Source organism: Scomber japonicus, chromosome 17, assembly GCF_027409825.1.
Source record: "Scomber japonicus isolate fScoJap1 chromosome 17, fScoJap1.pri, whole genome shotgun sequence".
NCBI lineage: Eukaryota > Metazoa > Chordata > Actinopteri > Scombriformes > Scombridae > Scomber > Scomber japonicus.
Genome location: NC_070594.1, coordinates 10,451,890 through 10,479,439, shown reverse-complemented (window position 1 = coordinate 10,479,439; position 27,550 = coordinate 10,451,890). Strand labels below are relative to the sequence as shown.

Genomic DNA, 27,550 nt, shown 5'->3' with positions numbered 1-27,550 from the left:
TTTTTTATTTTTATTTTTTTACTGACAGTACAAGCATGTTTCAGAAGGAAAAGTTGGACAAAAGCTAATCCATCTCTTTGTCTATCTAGAGCTAATATTTGAGATGATGGATAGAGTGTCTTCTTGGAGGCAGATACATTATCATAGGAATTTGGTTCGGTTGACATTACTCAGTATTATGAAACACATACAGCTAGCGTCAGTAAACTTGGAACAATAAATAGAGTAGCGGCAAATTCAACGTAGCACATCACTGATGCGCAAGCTCCAGTAGAACGAAACTTTATGGAAAATACTTTGCACACTTCACATTTTGGCAGTTGATCTTTAAATAATTTAAATATATATTCATATTTATATATCTATATATATTATTTGTGCGACGTGTTGTGGTGAGTGATTGTGTGTGTGTGTATATGTGTGTGTTCGTATTCGTGTGTGTGTTTGTGGTGCGAGTGTGCATCTGCACTCTTGCACTGGCACACTGTTGTATGTTGTGTGTAGATCTTTTTTATAGCAAATAACATTCTCATGCACACAAGTGTTTCAAACACAAGAAGCAGATCCATTGAAAGGTAGTCCAAGCATTTTTTTTTTCAGTGGAAATAGCTGCAAACTGAATGGAAGATGAAATTCTTTCTGTGCAGTCCGTGGCGGCTGGTGGAGCACTCCGCTTGCCCTCCGGCTTATTTCTGGAGGTCACACTGCAGGAGTAATACGATGGACGGGTCACTCTTAGCCGCCTCTTTGAACTCCTCCAGTGAGATCTGGTCGTCGTTGTTCTTATCCATCTTGGAGAAGATCTTGTCCACCCTCTGCTCGGGCGTCAGGCCGTCCTCATTCATTTTCATCATGATCACCGTGCCGACCATCTTGTAGATCGCCTGCAGGGGGGAAGAAAGAGAACAGATGAAATCTCAGTTCGCTTAAAGGCATCAACATTTCCTTCACAAGGAAACACATTTTTAGTGGAATGAGACATCTCTTTCTCTAAAGCATCATTTGAAGTTTCTCCCAGCAGCAGCACAGCCAGCTTCAAATGTTCAGGGCTGTCATCTGAAGACTTACAGTTTGTTATATTAGACTTATTTACACAAACAGTATGATGAATGCACACTAACTGCGCCTGTGCGATTAGTCTTTTTTTATTGATGTCCTCCCACATAACAAAACAAGCTGTGAAAAATTCACCTCCGCATTTCCCCTCTTGACAAACATCCACACATGCATTAAAACCTGTACACATCAGTCAAACCTCAGTTTATAAGTGGACTCATTGCTCCGATATTGAAAGCACACAAGCCATTTCTATTGGCAGCAACTTTATTTTTTATTTATTGAATTATGTCTGCATGTATGAATATTGTAAAATAAATATTTAATTTGTTTAATTACATAATTTAATCATTATTTATTGAAGCTATGAGTGCAATATAATTTGTAGATATAATTTAGTAGCTAAAATGTCTTAGCAACATGAAAATGATTGCATCAAAGTATAATGTATTCATATAAATGACACAGACAGACACAGATAAAGAATTAAACATGTTCATTGCTAAATAACAAAGAACTATCTCCGCCTGTCTGACTATATACTTACCCATAATACCACCATAATACCCACTTCTCACATTTGTCTGTTAAATGACTAGTCTGTAAGATTTAGTGGCATCTAGTGGTGAGGTTCTAGAAAGGTCCTCTCTAGAGCTGGTGTTTGGTTTGTCTGTCCTGGGCTATTGTAGAAACATGGCGGTGCAACATGGTGACCTCTGTAGAAGGGGACCCGCTACCTTTTACAGATATAAAGGGCTCATTCTAAGGTAAAGGAACCGGTTAGCTTAGCTTAGTACACAGACTGGAAACAGGGGGAAACAGTTAGCCTGGCTCTGTCCAAAGGTAGCAATATCTGCCTACAGCACCTCCACTCACTGATGAACAAATTATGTCATGGTTGTTTAATTTCCCCCTTTTTCCAGTACTTCTTGGTGATAATCTAGGTTAACAAACTGCAAGGATTCGGACTTGATTGCAGTTTGACTGAGAAAATAAAAAACCCTACCCCTTTAACTCCTGTTAGAAAGATGATTTTAAGTTTATTCTTCATACCTCGATGATCTCCAGCATCTCCACCCGTGTGATCTTGCCGTCTCCGTCCAGGTCGTACATGTTGAAAGCCCAGTTGAGTTTCTGCTCGAAGCTGCCTCGTGACGTGATGGACAGAGCGCAGATGAACTCTCTGAAGTCGATGGTGCCATCGCTATTCTTGTCAAAGGTCCTAAAGGCGTGCTGGGCGAACTTGGATGCATCACCGTAAGGGAAGAACTGGAAGGAAAAAGACAGAGAGGTGTAAGGTGTAAGTATTCATGAGGCAGAGTGACGCTGATCGTGTTTATCTATAAAACCTCAGTAGAAACAAATGGGGCCACGATCAGATTTTTCCAGTTTTGCGATGAAATGGCAGATTAATGAAAACAGATGAGGTCATTTGGGAGCATAATAACAAAGAGTTATTTGCATTTAAATCAACGTGCATTCATTACCTGCAGTAATTAAATGAACTTTGATTTCCTGTCCTCATCCAATGCTTTAAAGCGCCACAGTTGCAAATTAGATCAGATTCAATTAGATTAGATTCGGCTTTATTGTCATTGTGTAAATGCAGTTAGAATCCAACCAGAAGTGCAAAAACACAGGACACTGGAAAGTTACTATACACAAATATATGTAAATATTTTAGAGGAGAAGAGGACAGTTAGAGAAAAGGTTATATGTACAGTATAAAAAGCTGATGTGTAGAGGTTCAGGTTGTGCACATTATGAATAGTGTAAGTGTATGTTTATTAAAGTACTGTAAATAATGCAGTGATGAGTGTAATGATCCTATTAGAGTGGTAGTGGAGCTCATTAGGGTCACAGCTTCAGGAAAGAAGCTCTTTCTGAGTCTACTAGTGAGGGAGTGGAGGTTCCTGTAACTCCTGCTAAATGGGCCAAGGGTGAAAAGTCCATGATTAGGATAGGAGACATCCTTAATGATCGTCCTGCCCAGGCAGTGCTTGTGATAAATGATCTTGATGGTGGGTAACTGGATGCTGATGATGTGTTGGAAAGTTTTTACCATTAGTTGGAGTGCTTTAAGGTCTGAGCGGAGCAGCTGCCATACTACACCGAGATTCAGTATGCTCTCTGTGGTTCAGTGGTAGTTCTTTCTTAAGACTCTAATTGAAGTAAAGGCACTGTTGGACCTTTTTGACCATGATGAAGGATTTAAGGGACCAGGTGATGGGGGACCAGATGACTTGGAGTGGATCACAGTGTTAAATGCTGAACTGATGTACGAGTTGTGACTGTCAAGGTGGGTCAGGGCAGAGTGGGAGTGCCTTGGAGATAGCGTCATCTTTTAAACTGTTGTGGTGGTAGGCAAACTGGTCTGGGTCCAGTGTACCAGACAGACAGGACTTCAAGTGTGACAGAACCAGTTTCTTGAATCACTTGGCAATGATGGGTTGAATGCAACAGGATGGAAGCCATTCTGGGACGTAGCAGTGGAGTGCTTTGGTACTGACACAATGGAGGTGGTCTTGATACTTGTGGGGACCACTTCCTGGGCCAAAGACAGGTTGAAATTGTCCGTAAAGACCCTAGCCAGCTGCTGTGCACAATCTTTAAGCACACGGCTAGGTATGCCATCAGGGTCGGCCCTCTGTACATTCACCTTGCTCAAGAAGGAGCAAACATCTAAGGTGGGGAGTGTGAGAAGTTGTTCATCTGGTGATGGATCTGCTTTGGGGAGGGTCTCCTTATTTCCCTGTTCAAATAGAATATAGAAGAACTTGAGGGAGGTAGAACTAGTTGTGGGCACAGTGCTGAGTGGTTTGATGTGTGTGATTGACTGTGTGCCTTGTCACATGCGTCGAAGGTCAGAGTGCTCTTCTAACCACTGTTTGTGTTTAGAATGTGAGATTGGCCTCGTTAGGTTGGCCCTGGCTGAACTGTAAACCTCTGTCGCTTCAGGCAAACCTTTGTTCATCCAGGGCTTCTGATTTTTTAGTTTTTATTTTTCATCAAATGTTATAATTTCTCTGTTTATTCATATGTATGTGTGTGTATGTATCTAGTTTTTATTGATCCCTGAAGGTAAGTTATCTTGGGCCATACACAGGAAGGTCAGGGTCACTGACACACAGCAGCCAGGAGCTGGGAGCCATTCAGTGTTTCGCTCCGAGATATGTTTACACACCAGATTCTTCCTGACACATTTGGCTTGAATACAAGGCTTGCAGTAAGAGGACCACCTCCCCACTCACAATTCCACCTTGGAGCACTCTCCTGCTGCGTCTGTATGCAGATTTGACTTATCGTGATTTTACAGCCCATGAAATCTGTACACACAATAAAATACAGGGCATCGCCTTGAGGCTAGAGGAACTTAGCTTTGATGGCTCCTGTGGGGCTTCAGAGTCCATATTCTCAATGTTACAATCAAATTTAAACTTGGCACAGGATTTAAATTGCCTGAATCTTGTAATACATTATCTAAACAGGCTGCAAAAACAGTTATGAAATTATCATGGAGTGAACTTGATTAATCAATTGTTTGGTTTGTCTGTTGAGTCCCAGATTGCGATTTTAAAAAAGTAACTAGTAATACTATGAAATACTTAATAATAAATGAGAAGCTGGAACTACGTAATGTTGAAATGAAAAATGACGATTTATTGATTAACAAAATAGTTGCTGATGATTGACAAACTCATGAACCCACTGGGTTGGTTATCTGATGCTTTCAATATCTCCAAATATACAAATGTGCATGATAAAATGCATTTTCAATTTGTTGTAATTTTGCAGATCAATACCAGGATTAAATAGGACAACAGTGCTAGAGAATTTCTGAACTATAACAAAAACAAAAACATGTAAATAGGTTAAATCTTGATGATGTATTTTCTTCCTTCTCTTTGCAAATGTAGAGGGATGTAGCAAGAATATAATTTACTTGACCTACATCTGTTTTTGTCCTATGGAGCCAAATTTGTTTGCCCAACTCTCCTCTAAATAATTCAGTAGATGCTTTGAATCAACTTTGTTCTCAGAACTGGCTAAAACTTAAACCTCTCTGTGTGTCGGCAGTCCAAGTCATCCTTGTCATCACAGCATCCCTGCTTAACATGTACACAAGATCAGAGGTTAATGCAGTAACTCTGTGGATGACCGCTGAGCCCCTGCTCAGCTCATCATCTACTGTAGCCCCTGAGCCCTGTGGGTGGTAGCGAGAAGCCGAGCGATTCATTAGATATAACCTTCTACTTGACCTCTCCAGTAAAAGTCCTAAGAGCCAATGGGTAATGTAAGCTGAGCAAGGCTGCTCTCTGAGGACTCGTGTAAACAAAATAGAGCCGATGTTAAAGAAAACTGAAAAAACAGGACTGAATTTTTTTTCTTCTAAAATATTATTCAGGTTTATAATGTGGGGAAATGTCTTGTTTATACAGTTAGTAACTGATTCTATAAAAACAAGCCAGTCACAACTGGATAAAAACTGTAATTCAACATCATTATGGATGACTGAAGCACTCACAGATAAAAAGAGAATCGACTGCTCTTGAGTTTTGTGTTGTCCCTTTAGTTTTTGTCTGCTCATACTTTGAGTGTTTGTTAAGTAAAGGCGAATCAATTCAACGGAAATGAGTACCGTAATAATTTTGAATTTTCATCTGCCACTAAATATCAACAGATCTGCTGGTACTGACATTTGGAGGCCTAAATAACGAGAAGGAGCTGAGAAATGAAACCTTTTCAAGATAAATTGGGTACGTGAGACACATATCTAATGTTATGCATCTTAAAACTGCATTAATTCACTTTTTGGCAACTTGAGGGCAGCAGAAACAAACTGTAAAGACAACATTGACGTATTGTATTAATGTATTTTTAAGTTAATACTTGTTATATAGTTGCCTATTTACACATCCATCATTCATTTGGAGTCATGTTTCTGTCAACCTGATCAATGAAAGTCAGATATTCTGTCTCTTTTTAGGTCAGTTTTGTTCTCCAGCAACAACTGACAGAAACATCTGGCTCTTCAGCTGCTAAATACTTAACTAACTTACTAGTAGCTAACTTATACAGTTGTGTTTTTTGACCAAAAACAACACTGATGAGATTGGTGATGGTGAATCAAAAGTAAAGTTGCAGGCTGTGAAACTAAAAATGACTTAAAATAAAGTAGAGCTGAGGGAAACTGCGGTCAGGTGATGATTCTCAGCGGCTTCATCACTACAAGCCGAGCACATCACATTGCATGTATTCATTTGATCCATTGTTACTTCTAAAATATTAATCACAGTTTTAAACTCCAAGGGGGGAAAAAAAAGAGCCAGAACTTAAAAAGGAGTTGGGGAAAAAACGTGCTGCAGTTTCATGCAGTAAGCAGTTGGAGGCACGTGTACTTTTGTTTCAGGCCTGATTCAGTACAAGCCTGTTGTACACTGTGTCCTTGTCCGTATGTTTAGCAGACAGTCTCGTCTCACGCAGAAAAAGGTGAGGACGTTGCCCCTGCCTCTCCTAAGAGTAACTGCTGCAGTACGCACAAATTGCCTGGATTCACGACGGGGGGGAGTCCAGGCCATGAAACCTAATGGGAAAGGAGATGGACGCAATGGATTGGACATAATGAAAGGGAGAGGTAGAAGAGTGAGGGAGGGTTAGGATTGCAAAGCTGCCCCTCTGCAATGAGGTCCCCACCCGTGTATACTCTGCTGCAGCAGCAAACTGATCAGAAGAGAAAAAGATGGAGGAGGAAACTAAAATGAGTGTGACAGAGATAGAGCTTGCTCCCTTCCTGCCTGTGATCCAGGTCTTTATCTGCCCTTCTGCTCCGAAGAAGCCAAACTAATCTGAGGAGGAAAAACCCCTGGGGATGTGGGGCAGGCACGAAGCTGCCAGAAATGCACCTGACACGCTGCCTGATGCTTTTTCTGCACAAAAGCAACGCGACTCCTTCACACGAGCGCTGCCTCCTGACCTGGTATGGCCCTGCCTAGGCTCAGCCGCCCGGCCCAAGACGGGAAGAAGGCACGTGGAGGGAACAACATGTTGAAGGGTGAGGGAGGGTGTAAGGAGGACAAAGAAAGCCAATGCAGCTCCCTGACAATCTGGCAAGTTATGAAACACTTTATGTAAAAACGGAAGAGGAGGAATAAAGGGGGGGGGGGGGGGGGGTGAGACTCTGAAATTCCTCCATCTGAGTTTCTTTTTCATTTGTGTCTCCTGTCTCTGCCACAGGCATCGAGACCTCAGAGAAAAACACAGCGACGGACAGGAAAAAGACAACAAAACCTTCACTAGATGGCACACGATTGCCATTTAACAACCAGAATGAGCTGGTCAGGACTGTTTCCTCGCCTTTACGGCTACGGCTATTAGACTGTTAACATTTCCATTAAGTCTTATTTCGATCTTGATTTGGCTCCCGTTTGCGGTTATGGCTGTTTGATATGGCTGTTTGGAGTCAGCCATCAAAGGACAGGCTGAATGCCAGACCATTTCTGTCCACTCAGGGAAGAGCCAGGCGGACAGGCACAGCTGGCTTAATAAAGGCTAATGTCACTGTGTTAGTGTGTGCGCATGAGGCCTGTTCTGTCAAACAGATACCCTCACCCCAACACACACACACACACACACACACCCCAAACCATGCTGCTGTTAAGTGGAACATTAAAGCCTTTGTAATCAGCCCTCAAGCTGGCACTGGTGCTGATCCAAAAACTTGGAGAGGGAGAGAGCCAGAGAGGGGGAGGAAAAAAAGAGGGAAAGAAGGAGGGGAAAAGACTGCAAGAAAGAGAAGGACACACTTAAATGAAGGCCATTTAACACACACAGAACAGCGACTGGCTCCGAGATCATAGGACAGATGAATAATACAGCTCGAACCACTGCTGATGAGGCAACGCGGTGATGTGACTCGACAGAAATCATCAAACGAGAAGCTCATCAGTAACAAATGACTTGTGCTCGGATTTAAAATAACTTCCGAGTTAGGTAACAAGAGATGCTCAGCCATGCGATCCAGATTTGTGTTTAGTCGCCAGCTCTTCAGATAACAGCTAAGCTGGACAGACATCTTGAAGCTTAAAAGCTTCCAGTGATGAGCTTGCAGGGGTCAGGATTTAAACGCGATGAAGATTTACGTACTACACATTCTGTTGCAGTTTAGCACGCTGCAGATTGCGTGTAACAGGATTATTGTTATCTGAGCACTAACAAAAAGAAGAAAAAAAGAAAGGAAAAATGGTAAAGTGTAAAGCTTTTATAAGTGAAACTGATCGGTAGCTGCAGTAAGTGCAGTAAGTGCAGCTTTCTTGCTCTGCAGCATCACAGATGTAGTTTGATGATGACATCCTGCTGTCATAAAGCAATATGCATCTGTTTATAATCATTAATTAATAATTACTGTCACTATTACTTGATCCATTGATTGTTTTATTAGTTCAATTCATTTATTTTATACAACAAAGATTTCTACCGCTAGTAACCAGAGCCAAACCTTTTTATGTAGAGATTTATTATTCTGATCAGCACCCAAAAACCTCTTAAGTCTACACTTCATAATCATATAAAACAAGCATAAGTAATCTCCTGGCATTCTTAAAGCTGTAAAAACATGTCAGATAATCCTTTAGCTCTTCAGAGAGTTTCAGCTAATTGTTTTTTGGTTTAAGGCCCCAAACTACACTGTCATGGTTCATTTGCTTCAACTACCTCATTTCAAGCTGCAGCAGTGGAGCATTTAGTGGCTAAAGAGTCAAGAATTAAATGTACATTCTCTGTCTGGATGCCAGTGGAGTCAACATGTGTATATAAAGAAGAAAGAAAAGGTAAGAAAAGTTGTATTTTCTCAATAGGAAGGGTTTCATTTGGTTTCTACAGAGTTAGATAAAAGCATGAATCATAATACAAAATTTATGATGTTGTCAGCCAAATGCATCATTATCTTTGAATACCTTGCGCTCGTGTTTGCAATGAAGTGAAACAGGAACTTCTGGCTTGTGTTCCCCAAGGAAGATAACCTCATTTAAAATCCCATTCATATTTGAAATAACGCTAATTAGTTAAAATCCAGCCTGGGAACATACCCTTACCTAGTGGTATGTTGTGTGTCTTACTCTGTATGTCTTATTAAGGAAAAATCTAATATTGTTGTTAATATAATATTTCTGTTTATAGAGACCTTAAATAGAGACAAACACGAGTTCTTACAATCCACAGACCTCCGCGGGCTAAATGTTACAGCTCAGTGAAAGCAGTGACTCTATCTAACAGCAAGACAGGGATGACTGAGCAATGTTTTCAGACAGCAGGGATTCATAAAAAAAAGGAAAAAAAAGAAGTAAATCTACTTTACAAATGGGTGCTAATGAATTTTATGGATATGGACAAAACCATGTTGATGTCGCCTCTCTGCTTAATTTTCCTCTGAACTTTTTTTTATGCTCACAGTAAGTAAGTGTTGTTTAACTGTGTGAAACTTACTTCTAAAAGTAAGTTTAGCTGTAGTTGATGCCCATTTGTCTGAGAATATGGACATTAAACCCCAAAAACAAGACAGAAGAAGAAATGATGAAATAAATGCTGCATGAGAGATTGCTCTGGGTTACAGAAGCTGGTAGATCAGAGGCTGATCCAGACATGATGTCAGGACACATTTTCACATTTTGAAAGAATTACAAGCAACATTGTTTTATATAAAAGTAGAAAACGTTTAAATCATCATATGAACCTGACAAAATACAATACAAAAATCCCCATATGTATTAGATATGTATTATAACATCACGTCTTCGACTCAGAACTTCCTCATGACATGTTACACTCACACACAATCTCTATGAGATTCATACGATATCATTCATGCACTCACTGTACCATAATGCCTGCTCTGGACCGCAGCCACGATGATGCAACCCTCTATTTTCCGCTGATACGTGACGTGTCAGATTCTGACTCCACATCCATCCCCCCCCTCTGTATCTCTCTGTTCCATCCTCTGCTCCTGGAGTCCAGAGACACATGCTGAAAACATGACACACACACACACACTCTCACTCACTCACATGTGCACACATCTGGGAGCCTCTGAGCTCATTTGTATCTGGGTTCACTCTCGTTAAACAGTGCGGATGGTTCAATATCATTTTGCCCTGTAGCTAAATGTTATCATTACCCGTAGGAGTGCCAAAAGAAAAATTAATCCCTCATCTTAACAGCTCAGTAACCATCGGACAGGCTCAATTGGAGCATCAGAGTTTGGAGAAGAGTATACATTACAATTGAATACTTTGGAATAGATCTGAGCTGTACATCTAATTAGATTAATCATTATTTCCGCTCAGCTTTCATGGTGCCTACAAGGTCATATCCCTTCTCTTAAGGGCTCTAAAGGACCCTGCTCTCTCTCTCTCTGTCTCCTCTTATCGATAGGTAACAGGTTTGCCATTGGCGATTCAACTCCCAGTACATAAGCACATATTTTAGAGGTCAATCTGAGACTGTAACTAGACCTTCAAAGCACTTGAGGTCTGTATTTTCCTACGAGTGATACAGTAAAAAATGAAGCTTTGACTTTGACTCATTTCTTACTGTTTCTGTCATTCTTATGTGGCACCAGAGGGCTGCGTAAATAAAGCCTTATGTTTCATGCATCCGCTTGCTAACATTGTCAGATGCAGTCAAGCCCGTTTGGAGGAACACACTAGCAGACCTTGGCTTGACTGCACTGGCTGTCGCTGCATATGGCTGTTTACATTGCTTTGTCAAAGCGTCGATTAGATGCTACTTTTACCAAGCAGAACGCGGCGGCCAGAGAGTGGAAAGAGGAAATGAATACATGCGTAATCCATCGCAGTGGTATTTACAGTGATTGTGTGTTCCTGTTTGTGTGTGCGTGTGTGTGTATTTGTGTGTGTGTGCATGAGAGCGAGATGCAAGCCTTTTTGTGCGCTCTTACATAAACCCTCAGTGACATGCCAGGCGTATACAGAAACCCAGCCAGTGCACTTGCTGCTTCCAAGCCTCCAGGGTCTGCACAGATGCAAAACACACTCACACATGCTCAATCCACTTTGCGCTGTAAAATGCATTTTTAATCATCCTCTTGTTACTATCAAATGGGCGTCTGCTGCGATATCAGTGTCACCGAAGGTAAACAAGTTAGAAACAGATCTGAAACAATTACTCAATTAATCAATCAATGTATAAATAGATTGTTAGTATTTTTTTCTCGTAGCTGCCAGATTCCCAAATTTGAATATTGGCCAAAGGGAGGGTTTTGTCCTCAACGATATCCAGTGCAATATTTTTGGACTGTTGCTCAGAATATGTCAACTTTTCTTAGCATTTTATAACTTTTTTATGTTTTCAGACAGCAGGGATTAAAACAAAAAAAGGAAAAAAAGAAGTAAACCTACTTTACAAATGGGTGCAAGGCAAGCATCTATCTTTCTGCCACTACTGCTGTTGTAATCCAGCTGCATTAATACACTTGTGACCTTTGTTTATCAAGGTCTGCAACATTGCTCCGGTCTTGAGGGATGAGCCTTTGATTCGGCTTGAGTGGCCACTTGATAGAAACATAAACCACGGCTGATACGTGTGGTAAGTACTGATAATGTTAGTTCCTTCTCCTAAAAACCACAGATTGACCGAAAAGGATATTTAACCAGCTTGCATAGCTGACAAGATGTCCCTGCTGTCCATTATCATTCATCTTCTGATTTAAGAGGACTTTGGCGCAGACCTGTACCTGACCCTGGTTTATCTGTAGTTACAAAACACCCATCTGGCAGCACTAACTCTGCATGAGGGGGTGTAAATGACAACAGCAGATGGCACTATTGAGCGTGGAAACATATTTTATTCCTCAGGGGACAGTGAGGAGAATAGTTATTAGCAGAGGAAAGAATAAGTAGAGAAGAGCGAGAGAGAGAGAGCGAGAGAGAGAGAGAGAGAGTGAGTGTGTGTGTGTTGGGGAGACTGCTATCAAAGAGTGTGTGTGTGTTGGGGAGACTGCTATCAATAACCCAGATCTGTAACTATCCCTTCCGGTAATGAAAAAAGAAAATCAACATCATCAGCACAAAAAATGTGTCATGTCTGGCGCATTCCATCAGAGCTGCTTTTCGTCCTTTTCAATACCGACTCTGATCTAAATCAGATACAGACGGGCAGCCGAGCAGGGCGGGAAGCAGAGTGTGACACTGCAGGTAGACCTGAGGGGTTACCCTTTGCTCCTTTTTTGACGCAATTCAGAGTGAAGCGAAACTGCAGAAGAATAGGAAGATTTTTGCTTGCCAGTGGTGTGTCCAGGATGGGAAGAGTCTGAGTGCTTGGCAAGATAAATCCACAGCAACTTATACTGTTTGAAACCACCTTTTAAAGGCGCTTAATCGCCATGCAAGCTTCCCCCACTCAGCCAGGCTAAAAGACAGCCTTTCTCTATTCTCTAGAAGATGTCTACAGAATGACTTCATTATTTACACTCTGCCTCCATTTTACATGACTCATCAGACCTCCTTGGCTGTTGCTCCTCCGGCATAAATTCATCACTTATGAGGCTGCTCGATACCGTCTGAGGCATCTTTGCGTGTGTGCATGCATGGAAACCCTCATGATTCTGTGTGTGTGTGTCAGTGTGTATGTGTGTGTGTGTGTGTGTGTGTGTGTGTGTGTAGTCCCTGCTGCCTCAGTGTTATTTCCATCTGGTGAGCACAAACACCCATGAGATGATAAGATGTCATCTCCCTCATATCCTAGTCCATTTATTAAAGTTAAAGATGTGCCTTTATTCTAACCCCGAGCACACAAATATAGATCAGCTGTAGTCTCATGACACGGGTCAGCTGAAACAGACAGGTGCTTGACCTATTTTTATAAGCACCTGTGCTGCAAACACCAGCTGACAGGTGTAAATAATTAGGACTGCTTTTACTTGTTATTGTATTAATGTCTTGTATTAAGACAATCAGGACCAACCTCTCTGTTTCCCTTAATATCCATCCACCTCTCCCTTTCAAGGTATGGACACCTTGCCTGTTCAATGCTGACTGATAGAGCTTGCCTGAATGGTAATAGGGTCTGTTTGATGCAAAATCATCACTTCATTTCTCACCCCCAACCTTCATTATTGTTTAAAAATAATAATTAAAACACTGGAATGAACCACACTGTGCATTCCCTCCATTACCATGGCACTTGGGAATCACTCCTACATACGCTGTCCTTCTGTTTTAAATACTCAGTAGAATCAAATCTGCAACTGAGAATAGTCACTAAAAATATTTACTCTTGTTCGACTAACATTTGTGAAAAATGGCAGTGCCCAGAAGTTACTCATCATTTTTATGACATAAAACCATAAATCTATGACCTGTTTTTAAATTATGAGCCCAGAACTCCCAGAAAAGCAGAATACTGAGTAGATTATATTGGTGACATAAAGTCCGTTGAGTTAAATCGGTCTTTTCATGGGATGTTGTTGACATGGCAAAATATGTCACAATATCGCCAGTCTTATAGTTTTGTGGCTATAAAGGTTTACGGCTCTATCACTTTCATTTATCACTGGGAACAACAACAGTGAATCCTCTGACGATTATATTATAGCTCTAACCGGCACTGAAAACAATTCATTTGTGTAGCGAGTTATTTTTGGCTGACGAGGCTTTTGGTGGTCGCCAAGAACATCAAACTCAGAGTCTGTGATGGATTCTTTTATTATTAGTGTTTCTACCTTTAATCATTACAAGGATTATATTGGATTTGTGTCAAAATGCACCAATTTAATACCAATCTTATGGCTCAATTTTAGGAATTTGAGGCCTCTATATTTTACATAAAGAAAATATTATATTGTCCCTTCTACTTGAACATCTTAAGTACAATTATTGTGATGTGGTTAATGGCCAGAACCATCCACTATAAAATGTGTTGTTTTTTCTGGTCTTCACAAGGCTTAATATAAGTGCTGAATGGTTTAATGCCTCTGTGTGTATATTTGTACCTTAAAGGACCCCAGTTATCACAGCAGACCACAATATGACCACAGTGAAATCCAATCATACTTTTTTAAAAATGCTGATGCAGTGCAAATTACTAACAATTACTACTTTTCTAAATTTTTCTATTCAATTCTGGTGTTTGAATTATCCTCTATAATTAAATGCTCTTGATCAACTTTATCTTGAAAAAAGCAAAGCGCCCTGTATAACTTCATTTTGGGAATCTAGCAACCATATTATCTGACACATTGCTCCCGTGGGGGATATATTCAGATGTTGAGATGATTAAGAGACACTCTCTACATCACCACAAATGGATTTAAACAACTTTACTAATGTGTTTATCTAACTGTTCACATCGCATAAACGTAATTATGACAGCATCTGAAGCGTGTCGCGAGCTGTAACGTTATTAGTATCATATTGTGGCAGAACAAAGCAGTTGGCTTTTACCACTCTGATCCTTTTTCGTCCTGTTCTTCTGTCCTTTCTTGTTCTTGTTCAGTTTTGAGACTAGTTTCATTCTGTCAAGTAGCTCTATGGTCACGTTAAGTTCTGCTGATCAGACAGCTGGGTCATTGAGGACAAATGACTGCGAGGAACAAAATGTCTCTTGAGTGGATGAAATATGTAGAAAGTCAGCTCTGAGTCTGTAGACTTGAAGAGTGAGACGATTATTTTGGGAAATAGTCTGCTATAATACTTACAGTACTATAAATATAAAGATGTCAGTAGTTGAGTTTCCATCCAAACACAGAGCTGTCATAGTGTTTTTTGGACTCTGTGTGCTCTCTTGGTTTCAAGTGTGTGTTTCTAACATGGACTGTATAAAAGAAATGGACGTAACATCCGTGACGTCACCCATTGGTTTGTGGACTGTTGCTTGGAAGCCAATAGTTTGGAATCTGGGCAGTGCCATCTTGAAAATTTCAGGTGCATGCTGGGAAAAATAAAAACACGGATTCTACTTATATGGGCTTGAGGCGAGGCCATGGGTGGAGCGGGGGAGGTTGCGATAGGTTGCGAGGGCTCGAGGACATTGGGCAATCAACCTGTCAATCACGACGTAGCCACACCCTAATGCATACCCTGCTTTATCGTCAAATATAAAATCAGGGAGGCCAAAATTTCACAAATGAACATTATACTGCATTGAAGAAGGCTTTAAACTAGCGATTGAGACCAAAAACACATTTTGAAAACGTTTACTGAGGTTAGAAATCAAGTGAGAAGTTGGTGAATTCTCCATTGTCTTGTATAGAGACGGAAGTCCTTTTGACACCAAAACGGTCGCCCCCTGGTGGCCTTTTGATAGAATGCAGTTCTAAGTTACTTCCGCGTTGGCCTCATTTCAGAGGACCGGAACTCCCCGCCTGGTTTCTAACATAGACTGTATGAAAGAAAGGTTTCTAATCATTTGTATTTGGGTTTTCTAAGTATGTCTTCTGGGTTTTGATTTTTTAGTTTGCTCTGAGTTTTCCTTGTGTGCTTCTCTTCACACCTGCCCTGCATTTGCCTCATTAGCCCTGCCTGTGCTCCTTGTGTCTTCCCTAGCCAATCAACTCTCAGCCTGCCCCGGTATTGTGCCACCTGTTCCCTGTTGTTTTGATTAGTTTGGTTTGCATTTTAAATCTTGATTTTTCTGTTTAGTCTTTGTTGGATCAAGTTTAATCAGTTCTGGAAATAAAACCTTTTTCTGCAGCCATGCCTTTGGTCTCTTGGATTTGGGTCCACCTGCTACCAATTTCCATGACAAGAGAACAAATTTTAACCAAATTTCCAGAAAATCTTGGGGGGAAATAGTGAATTACAGTGCATTCCCATCCATTACTGTTATTCCAGTCAGCCAAATCATGTGGAGTAGGATATTATTTAAATGTAGAACATGTACAGCATTAGTGTTTGGCATCTGGGCTCTGACCTTGAAAGAAAGATTGATCTCACACAGCAGGGAGAGGGGAGCAACGATAATAACTTCCTCCCCCCCTAAGGTAAGATAGACTCAGGGCTTACATCTTTAACTATACTTTTCATTAAAAAATACACCAATGTATTGGATAGAAACAGAGAGAAAGAGAAAGAGTTAACAGACAAAACAAAGGCTAACAGCCACGATAGATTACAAATAGCAAGACACGTATGAGAGAACAAGAGAGTAAAAATGAGAAACAAGATAAGGAGAGCAGCAGAGAAAGAAACGCCAGGCTCTTAACCTAATAATGTCCTACTCCAAAACACTGCAGCCTGGGAGGAGGATGTCCACTCCATTGATTAACAAAGCCTATTTTATTTAAAGAGTACTTCAACAAACGCAATACGACCTGACTTGACCTCGAGTGTGTATTTACATACACAACAATATACTGGCATAATTAGTTAATGTATTGTAAAGACCAACACACTATTTCCCAACAAAGAAAGACATTATATGCTATTTCTAATCATTTTGTTGTCAGTTTAAATAAGAATATATCATGTATTTGTCATACTCTATTCATTCAAACATAAGGGCTACTCTCTCCCCGCTTATCTCCCTTCACAGAGAAGAGAAGTCAATGGTTAACCATTAATCACTGAGAATATTTTGACCAGTTTCACATGTCTGTCTACACATTCATTTGCATTCACAACATCAGATATAGTTTTTGTATGGATACAGTGCCAATGTAAACCTGTCTACAACTAAGAGTGTTGCTTTATGGGTTGTTTGTAGCCTTAAAGTTACTAGGATAGCAAATGTCTTAAAGTCTATTTATCATGAGTGTGTTAGACTCAGTGAAAACGAATCCAAAGTGTCTTCTTACATCTCTGCTGCAGAAATGAAATAATGTCAAGCTGCCAAAGTCAGTGGCTTGAACCCTTTTCAACCAGTTGGAGGCCGTTCTCCCCACCAACCCTGCTGCTTACAGAGCAGCATGAAGGTTCAAATCATTGTACATTTGAACCCGCATCACGAGACTAACAGTTTTAAGCCCTGTTGCCTTCACCATTCGACCATAGTAATGATGTCCATGGAGAGATCCTTGCAGAGGATGTAATAAAGGTTATACACAGCTCAATCTGGATATGATTTTCCCCACGGGATGATTTTCATCTTCCTATTTCCACCTTTCACACTGCTGCAGCTGAAAGTTGCTGAATAATTCAATCAGAACTGCAGGGTCCAACGTGAGACATCGCAAAGAAACCAGAAAGCAACTGATAGGTCAAAAGCAACCATCTGTCCATCATGTTTCCCCCTGTTTGGGTTTTTTGCCTCCCTGAGTTGATTTAAGCAGGTCAGTTTTCTTCATCTCAGCTGATTGCAGATGCAAACGCTGACACAGACACTCAATTAACATGCAAGCAATTAACAGCAATTCTGTGTTTGGAAGTACTTGAGGAAATTCATGATAGAAAAACCACTGTTTGTCTTTGTGAAAATTACAGTCTGCTTATTCAATGTCAGGTTCCCCTCCCTCTGTGTTCTCTAAACACTGTCTACTACTCACTAATGTAACGAGTGACTCATTTTGTCCAGAATTTATCATAAACATCAATTTGAAGTTCTCTGAGCTCATTCAATAATCTGAACATTTCTGAACATACAGTACTGTAACAACAGAATGTTTCATGATGCTAAACCACATGAGCAGAAGATTTTGCCTTTTGCCTGTGTGTGTGTGTGTGTGTGTGTGTGTGTGTGTGTGTGTGTGTGTGTGTGTGTGTGTGTGTGTGTGTGTGTGTGTGTGTGTGTGTGTGTGTATGTGTATGTGTATGTGTGCGTGTGCGTGTGCATGTGCATTTTTTTGTGTGTGTGTGCCTGTGCTGTGACAACGATGGAGGGTGGCTTCTGAGATGACAAAAGCTATTTTTAGTGCATGGCAGCCACAAGCCCACTTGGACAGAAAAGAAAGGAGGCGAGAGAGGAGTTGGGTAAAGAGAAAAGTGGAGAAAATGGAGTAAGAGATGTAGAAAAGGGGAAGATAGAGACATATAACAAGATACAGAAGAGTGGGAGGAACAGCTGTTATTATGTATTCATGAATGTGTACATACACCTACACCATCAGCTGCCCTGAATGTGTGCCAAAAGCAGGGAAATGTTGGATTGCGACATTAATTTTTTCTAGCATTTGACCGCTTCATATCGGGTAATGCTTTCGCTATTGATGGAAATGGAGCATATACACCCATCAGAAATGTAGTTCTTGAATGGGGATCACCTATGATGTTATGAAAAGAACATCATTTGGCTTTTTTCTCTGCCTGCTGGACTTTTAAGCATACTGGTAATTAGTAACTTAAGTATTTGTTTCACATAGTTCAAACCAATATACCAGTATAAGTCAAAATGATGGTGTATGTGTCTGAATAAGGAACATCAATTTGCAATGCAGAACAGAATACTGTCATTTTAATATAGTTTGTTTTTTCCATTGTACATAACTTAAAGACATTTTAAAATAATAATCAAAAAAGGAACAGTAGCTTTTTTATGCTTTCAAATATAAAGTATTTCAACGTATTCAAGGTTTCAGCCTCAAGAATATCAGAGTTTTGATTATTTTGTGAAAATATTCATCATTATTGTTCAGATTTTTCCTACATTGTGTGTGGGTGCCAATGTATAACATTAGCATAACTGAATATGAGCAGGGTCCCAACCTTCTATGTATGAGTAAAAAAAGAAAGAAGGCATCTGTGTATTAAACACTCAGGCAGCCAGATCCACGAGTGTCACATCTTTCTTAATTATTACCAATGGATTTTCCAAATAATGTAGCCACCTTTTATGGCTAATTTTCCATGTCAATCTAATGTGCCATCTCCATCTCTTATGCCTGTCTTTTGTCTCCTGTGATCAGGCAGCATATGTTTCCTCACAGAAACAGGCTGTTAGCCAGATGATGTCAGTATCCGTCTGTCGCTCCATTTACCTTCCTATCATTCTGCCCGGTGATCTGTCTGTCTGTCTAGTGAGGCGATAGGGGGTCTCACAGCCTCGCAGCGCTGCTGGATAGTCATTGGTGCAAAACACACACACACACACACACACACATACACACACAAACACACACACTCCACACCCGTCAACAGCAAATAGCCTTGAGGCTATGCAAGCGAGACGCAACAGAGCGGAATCCATCCATACATCTATATTCAGGTCAGCATCTGTGACTCTGTGTGTGCGTCTGTGTGTGTTTGTGTGTGCGTGAGGCAGTGTCACAACAATGCTTCCAATCTACAGCAAGGGCTTTTTCTCTCCCCTCTACTTCATATCACTGCTAATCTAAAGCAACAAACCAGAAATCAAATAGTCACATTCTTTCATTTCAAACTGTCTCCAACTTTATGTATGATGACACTAAACTATGACAACTGGAGCCCAAGGTCTGATAAAAACACATTTTTTATACATTTTCAGCCGTTACAAACCAGCTTAGGAGGCGAAACAACAATTAAAGATTCAAAATGCAGAGTTTAAATGTAAAAATGTTGTTTCTTTTATCCTGTTTATCCTTTCATTTGTTCTCCACAAGACCAATTACAGAGTAATATGAGTAAAGGAGAAAGAAATAGAGTTGCTGTGTGTATCAGAAACCATTACGAAGTCCATTATACCAACATTAAAATGCTACCTCATCACGGCAGCAACAACGGGACACCAACTGGCAGAGGACCAACAGTATTGATGCTCATTTCATGGTACAGTCAGCCAACACGCTAACATCAAACGCATACAACAGGACTAACAGGACTATCAATAACACTGGGTGATGTATATTATCTTACAAGCATTTTCCTATTTCAAACGAGAATAGATGACACATTGTGCACATGTATGGATCACTGTTAAATGTGTGTGTGTGTGTGTGTGTGTGTGTGTGTGTGTGTGTGTTTGTTGACGGCTATCTGTCAGCGTGGCTGCTGTCTCTGCATGCATCAAACCCGAGAAAAAAAATCTAGCGACAAAATCTATCACCTTAACGTTTCAGGGAGTGTCGTTATCCTGTTACAAATGGCTCCCAGAGCGGCTGGCGTGTCAGGGATGAGAAATTTCACACGCTGCGGCATGCAAGCACTTGAGTGTGAATTGCCAAGGAAGCCTCTCTTCCATTTTTATGTCACTGTCTGGCATTTGCAATACCAATAAAATTGAAAATCCAACAGGACACAAAAAAAATGTGGCGGGTCAGTTTAATGATGTTGGATAGTTTGCTCAGATTTTTATGAATACTGACACTTGTCCTGGAAAACTAAAAATCAATCTTCATCTCACTATCTCTGAACGTAGTCTTAGTTACACCAGATATTTAAATCTGGAAAGAAATTTTGGACAAGCAGATTCACTCCATTGTGATTGGTGTACAAAGTGAAAAAGGAGCTATCATAATATATAAGCTGTGTCTTATTATATTTGACCTCATCTGTTGAATAAACTGCCCCAGAAATAAGGAATGGTTTACATGGTTGACATTTATTAGACAAGAGTCAATGGAAGAAATATATCTTTTGCATAAACTGCGCCAATTTATTATGTTGACTGTCAGTTAGCAAACTCATTATCTCTGAGTGGGTTTTTTGGCTTCTCTTCAATAACAGTTCAATTTATTGAGTTCTCAGAGAGAAGGTCCATTAATGTGGTCTTCATGCAGTAGCCGTTCTCCTTGTTCGTGCTCGCTTGCTGTGGCTCCGGCACAGGATAGTTTAAGCTGGCAAATCTACCCTTGAGTACACCATTGAGGCGCTTGAGTGTCCCTCTTTTTATGTCATGGACGTTGACCTCGGCTGTGACCTCACAAGTTATGGTGGCAAAAGGGGTCATCAGCCAGGGTAGAAGGGGGTATACGCCATCTGTAGTAGTCAGATTGTTTTTCTTTATAATACATTGTCATCATCATGTATGAACCCAGGCCATCACACAACACAATTGGTGATTATTTGGTTAGCATTTCTCACAAGTTGTACATTGATGCTGTGGTAGCTTTTCTATTGACAAACATCCATGAGGTGCCTGAATACGCACATGTGGACAATTGATTTTCATTTTCAGGGAATGCAACAAACTGACCCAGACTATCTGCTACACACAGCCCACAGTGGATTTAATCATTGCAGGTCCATCCCCAGGGACCACATGGCTCCTCTGGGTCCCTTCTCGATGTGGAAAAAGAATATTGTAAATTGCAACAATGTCCTTTCGCCCAAATCTGCATTGTTCAAAACGTTACCATAGGAATAATGCCCATGTAGATTGGAGCATTCAGCATGTTGTCTTGACTTGTATCTTCTCCTCTGCTGTAGGAGGTGGTGCACAACTAAGGCCATTGCTAAAGACAATTCCTGCTAAGAAAACCCAATTTAACCACCTCACAATTAGCCGGGGCAACTGTCGCACCTGGAGTCAATTGTGCTGGCAGGGTATGAAAGGATAACCTGTTCACCAACCTCCAACCAACATGGAGGCTCAAAAGAGCAAGGGGAAGAACTTCAGTGCTGCAAGTGCAGTGCAATTATTGACACTTGTTTTGACCTTTCAGAGGAGCTCGCCAGAGCAACCTGTCAGCCAAAGTCAAAAATGAAATTTGGGCTGATGTAACACAGCAAGTGAATACCACAGGTGGTGGACTATTCAGACAAACTGAACTGAACAAGCTTGATTTAGGTGGAATAACCTGAAGCAGAAAGCTACAAGGGAGCACGGGGAAGCGAAGAATCCCCAACTGGGAACATGCCCTTCAAATGTGGTAAGTTTACAGACACAGTCCTTGACATCACTGGAGGGGAGTTTTCCCAAGCACTCCATGGGGTGGAGTCCCAGCCACTCAACCTTTCTACAGGTGGTGAATTTGTGCTCCTCACACCTGTGGAGTTTGATCCTTTAGAGACTGAGCCATGTGCAAGTATCAGCACTGCTCACCTTTGGTGTGTGAGCAACAGAGATGGAAGCACCATGCTGACAATAAAGACTCCTACCTACAAAAATCAGCTGAAAATGAAGACTGTGAGGGCAGATTAAAAAACTCCTTGCTGAGAAGCAGCTAAAGCTGACCATGCTCCAGCCACAAGTGACTCAACTGAGAATACAGCTATTGGAGAAAACTGTCATTGTTTTGTTAGTGGCCAATTATTTACTTCTTAAACATAGTTTAAGTGAAACTAGACTTTGCAATGCTTTACATTTCTTCAATTACTTGGTTCTCTTACTACATTCAGTTTAGAGTTTAAATGTAATGAATATTTTGGGCAACCTCAGAGAAGTGAAGTCCAGGCCATTTGTCAGTGTATGTCAAATACAACTCTGAGGTGGGATCCAAATGATCCTGAATTTTGATCCAGATCTTGTCCTTAATTTTTGAAATACCCAAATGCAGCATTTTGTCCGGATTAGAGGTAGGATTATATTATCAAGTCTGAATCTTCAGGATCACAAATCTTTCGATCTGCTTTGCAATACAGATCAGATCAGAATTTAATCCAATCCAACCTATAATACCATATATATACCATATAATCCCGTGTGATCATTCTGAAATACCTGCCTCTAGAATACCTTCTCAGCTGTTTATAATTTTATAGTCCTCTGTCCATTTAAACATACTCTTAAATCATCAGAAGACAATGATACACCAAGTTAAATCATCATCTTCTAGCTCAGATAAAATGAGACTGTAAGAAACAATCATAAATTAACAACACCACAGTATCAAATATGAAAATGACAGACACACACACATCTATTATTTCCAGACAACCTGCTTTCTCTCCCTTGCTCCTGATCTTCAATGACTGTCCCTCTTCATCACGTTCCCTTCCCCTCTCTCTCCCTTTTCACAGCCTTTAACATGATTACCTCCAGAAAAGCAGTGGGAAATTAAGGAGTGAAAGACAGACCACAGAAGGAACCCAAAAAAAGGCTACAGAACAGCATGTCTATGTCCGACCAAAACAGTACATTAACTCCAGGCAAGCAGCCGAGTGGAGGTAACACTACATTTAGCACCCTGGCAGCGAGGGCTTCTGGACAACTGTCACAGGTGCGGATCTGTGCAGAGACGAAGGTGGAGGAGTGTAGAAAATAAAGATCTCGGTGCACAGGTGTAAGTTGAAGCTTGCCTATCTCATGCATGTGTGCACAGCGAGGACACAGACACACATTCACCCACACACACACACACAGAACTAATCTCGAGCATTTTATCATCGCTGCGTTGCATGACCCATTGGAGCAAACGACTGATAAATAATGTATACACACTTTCTTCCACTTGCTTACTTTTCTCCATCTCTTCGCCACTCTCTGTTTCTTGCTTCTCTCTGACGCTAACATGCTGTTCTGGTTCCTCTTCCTCCCACTAAACATATGACCCCCCCCCCATCACACAAACACACACACACTCAGACAAACGCACACACACACAGTCACAGAGTCACTCTTCACAGGAACAATCTGTCCCGTTAATGCGAGGTCGCCACAGACCGTTTTTCCACTTATCAGCCCTCTGGATTTAAATAAAGCCCTATCACTGATACACTGTTGCCTAGAAACACAATAGGATGCATCAATAATAGGATTTACCCTGATGCTTACAAGACCCCTTTAGATCTGAGCCACGTTGCCCCCTTTGTATGCCGTCAGGTTTTCCTGCTACTGTTGCTTGTGTGCTGTCGTATTATGCTGTAAAGAGATTTTAGGGAACTTCTTTTTTATGCTTATATGCCTCTATCAGAGCTGCCAACTTTCTCTTATTTCCCAGGAGTTCAGTTTATTTTTGTACTGCAATTTTAAAAGGATTTTGGTGCTTTTTCAGGAGGCTTTAATAGAACAAATTGGCCCAAATGGAAAATGTTATTCCTGGTAGTGACAGATGTGCTTGGTTTTTTGATTTCCCCGCCCCTCTTTTTCCTTCTGCTTTTAGCAGATGCATGAGCTCTGATTGGCATTTAAAGGAATTGCACCCCTGACCTTGCTGCCCAGGCGTGTCTTATGTAACGGCAGCACCCTCTGGTTATGAGGCATTTCCTGGCAGCAGTGATAAAAGATTAATGCCTATTCTTACACTACTCTAGTCTAGAGCTACTTGCTTGCATGTGAACTCTTAAGAAGCTAAAGCAGTTCACGAGGAAACAAGATGCTGAGATACAGTATGTCTGATGTAATGGTAGGCTAGGGACACACTGAAAACTTTATCATCCACTGTGAAGAACAAATCATGGTTGATTAGCAATGAAACAACAACTATTGTCTATGGGTTTAAGTTTTTAATAATATTGTACTTTAAGTTATTTTTTTGAGGTATCTATCAACTTTGCCTCATTTAGAGCAGGGAAAACTCTCTTAATCCCTTTTTTATCTATCACTGGCAGCCAATTGTAGTTTTAGCAATATTAGTAGAGGCACTCCTAGTCGTCAAGATTAAAATAATTAGCTTTAGCTTATATTTATAGGCACAATTTTAACACTATTTTTCGTTATTTCTTAAAGCGTCATTGCCTCTATGAGTGTGTTCCTCTCCGGTTATGACCAAATGAATAAATCATTGTATAAATTCACACTGCTCTGTCAGCGGTAATGAGATACGATGGTCTACATATTAGCACGAGAAGATAATCATCGGAGCGCCTCTGATATCTGCCTCTCTGTTGGTTTTCTGCCCAGATACAGGAGGGCTGAATCTGCCTGTTAAAATCTAACTGGGTTAATAATGGGATGGCGAGTCTCCTTGATGGTTTTTGTGGCAATTCAGAATGAATTCAAGTGTCCCCAATGAACCCTGTTATACTAATTATGGGAAATCCACTGATAATGCATTTTGTTAGTCTGTCTACATTATTTCAAATGGATAAGTAGATAATAAGTGACACTGATGCCCCCGTTAGTAATGCTACATTACTATTACTGATGCTGCTGTTGCTTGTTGTGCTATTATTGTTACAACTACAATGAAACTGAGCAAAATGGCTTCAAAGTTTTTTCATTGTCCAGCCAAATGTTTTTTAGGTAGAAAAGTGGTTATGTGCTAATCAAATATTATTTTAAAGTTATGTTCATGGCTTAAATAATAAATAAATTATTTGACATATGACCCCAATAATCCAGATACTGCCTTTGTATTAGCTCTAAGAGATATATAGCTAGTAGGTCAATTGGAGTAACTACAATCTTGGTGCCTTCTTCCTGAGAAAATCTAATTTGATTTCTTATTACGTTATACCTGTATTTAATTGTTGTATTGTTTGCATGTTTAAAAAGTTTAAATAGATGAGTAATTTTACAAAATTCAAGCAAGTATTATTTTGTTATATAATTATTTTAGAATAAGATATATGCACTTATAGGATGCTATCAAGTTTATGTCTTAGTAGAAATACATTATATGAATCAAATCTAGGTTAGTAAACTTTTAAAATGTTGTGATTCAGAGAAATGCTCCACTCCAGCAGCAGCCAGTCACCATTTCAACACTACACTCTTTCCTTACTCCTCGATAGCATACTCCATGCTAAGACACAGAGCTGAGTGGCTCGCTGTAGTCTTGTTTATTAATATTAAATGTATCGTGTGTCCAAGCACGGCATGTGAAAATACTCGCTGCACAGCTCTGAACTCCTGCTGTGCAGAGCTGTGAAGCCCCGCCCAGCTGCTGCAGAGCTGAGCGGCTGGCTGAGCGCTTGTTTATTCAAAGTTTATTAATATTAAACGTGTTGCGTGTCCAAAATTGCACCAAATTTGACACTACACGTCTTCGGGTGCCCAGAAATAGACCTGCAGAGTGTTAAGTAGATTGGATGAACAGTTGCCGAGAAAAAACACATACATGACTCATTTTCTCCTCTTTCCTTTATAATTAGATGAGGTGATAATATGTAGAGGTCGTGTTTACAGCTTGTTCCACCACCAGTGAGAAGCCAAAAAAATCTATTATTGCTGATTTAAAACATGTTTGGATTAAACTAACTTTTATCCAAACAGACTGACCAGAAGCAATTTCCAACTTGTATACTTTTTGTGCAGAGTAAACTGACTACTACTACTGTCAGTTCAGCATTGTTCTGTGCAATTAAGTTTTTCTATTGTGAGTCCATCATATTCTCCTTTGAATTCAAACTAACATGACAGTTTGACTGAACTCCTCTCTGCTCTCTAATCACACTGTAATAGTTTAAGTCTGTTTTAATCAGTATAACCCCATTATTATTAGATGAGCCTCTACTGTTTGACTGATTTGTAGTCAGATCTACTCTGAAAGATCTCTATGGTCTGTGTGTTGTGTTAGAGTGTGTGTGAAACAAGCATGTACAAATGAGTACAGAAGCATATGTGTGTAATCCATCAACTGAAAGTGAGTCAGTGGAGTCGTACCTTGACATAGAGCTGCTGGAACTCCTCCAGGTTGAGCCGGCCGGTGGGACAGTCCTTCAGGAAACCCTTGTACCACTGCTTCAGCTCATGCTCGTTAAATTCTGTGTTCTTCACCAGATCCTCCATCACCTCAGGGGTCAGCTTGCTGTTCTGTTTCCCCATTTTGCCTGCCAAAAGAGACAGGTACAGGGTACACGCACACGCACACACACACACACACACACACACACACAATGAATGATGTGAAGCATCAGAAGAAGTTCTATGACTTCTTGTAGAACCTAAAAGTCTGAGGGTTGTTTGGAAGGTACTTCATCAAAGTTGAAAACACAGATTTCTAGAGAGCTGTGTAGAGTTCAAACTAAAGCTCCATCTAAAAATAAGCTTTAAAAAGAAGTAGAGTTTAATATGAGGCACCAGAATAGTGTCACATTATGGAAATGAGTCCTGTACTGTTGTTTCTTCTAGGGTAATAAGGTCAGTTTGTAAGACATGAAACTTTCCTTTTCTGTCTTCTTTGAGCAGCTGCTTGTCCTACTTTGATTCGTTTGTTGTTGTTTCATTTTTAGATGAACTTGGAATAATTTATTAGTCCGAATTTTTATATTATTCCCTTAAAAAACATCAACTAAACAATATATCAGTGCCTAAAAGGGACTGCAGGCGGTCTAGTAGTGTACGTCCCAACAATTTCAATCTGGGAACAAAAGCAAAAAGCTACCAATTTGATTTCAGGAAATATGGTTGCCCTGCCTTGCTTAATCAAATATTACATTTCTATTCAATCCCCCAACATATTAAAATTATATTAATCCATCCATTGATATCTTGCTCTAGTCTCTTTTCAAATGATGAGTATCTCACCAGGAAAAGAGACTATAGATCTTAGAAAAGGATAATATTGAAATCTAGAGTAGTTAGCCCATTGTGACTTTTTTTGGAAAAACTTGTTCGGTGTTTAATGTCTCTTAATTTCTTCATTGCAGCTTTATGGCCTTGATTAGTTAATTAACCAACCCGTGATTAACATAATTTGCAAAGCATGGTTAGACATTTGGAATATTTGTACTTGCTCTCTGCTGAGATATTTTATGAGACCTCTTTAGCTTGAAAACACCAAGTGAGATACATGGCAGCATTAGTG

At 40.3% G+C, this 27,550-nt stretch overlaps 1 protein-coding gene across 2 annotated transcripts; it reads right to left on the bottom strand.

Moving 5' to 3' along the window:
• Positions 1 to 686: 686 nt before the first annotated feature.
• Positions 687 to 26,577, bottom strand: vsnl1a (visinin-like 1a). Of its 2 annotated transcripts, XM_053336810.1 has the most exons (3): positions 26,407 to 26,577; positions 2,110 to 2,325; positions 687 to 884 (listed from the first exon to the last, which is right to left on the bottom strand). In XM_053336810.1, the coding sequence occupies exons 1-3, from the start codon at positions 26,566 to 26,568 to the stop codon at positions 687 to 689; spliced, it is 576 nt and encodes a 191-aa protein (XP_053192785.1). In that variant the 5' UTR covers positions 26,569 to 26,577. The 2 variants fall into 2 exon arrangements, with proteins under 2 accessions (XP_053192785.1, XP_053192784.1); XM_053336809.1 differs by lacking the exon at positions 2,110 to 2,325 and having other exon boundaries at positions 26,407 to 26,568.
• Positions 26,578 to 27,550: the final 973 nt, after the last annotated feature.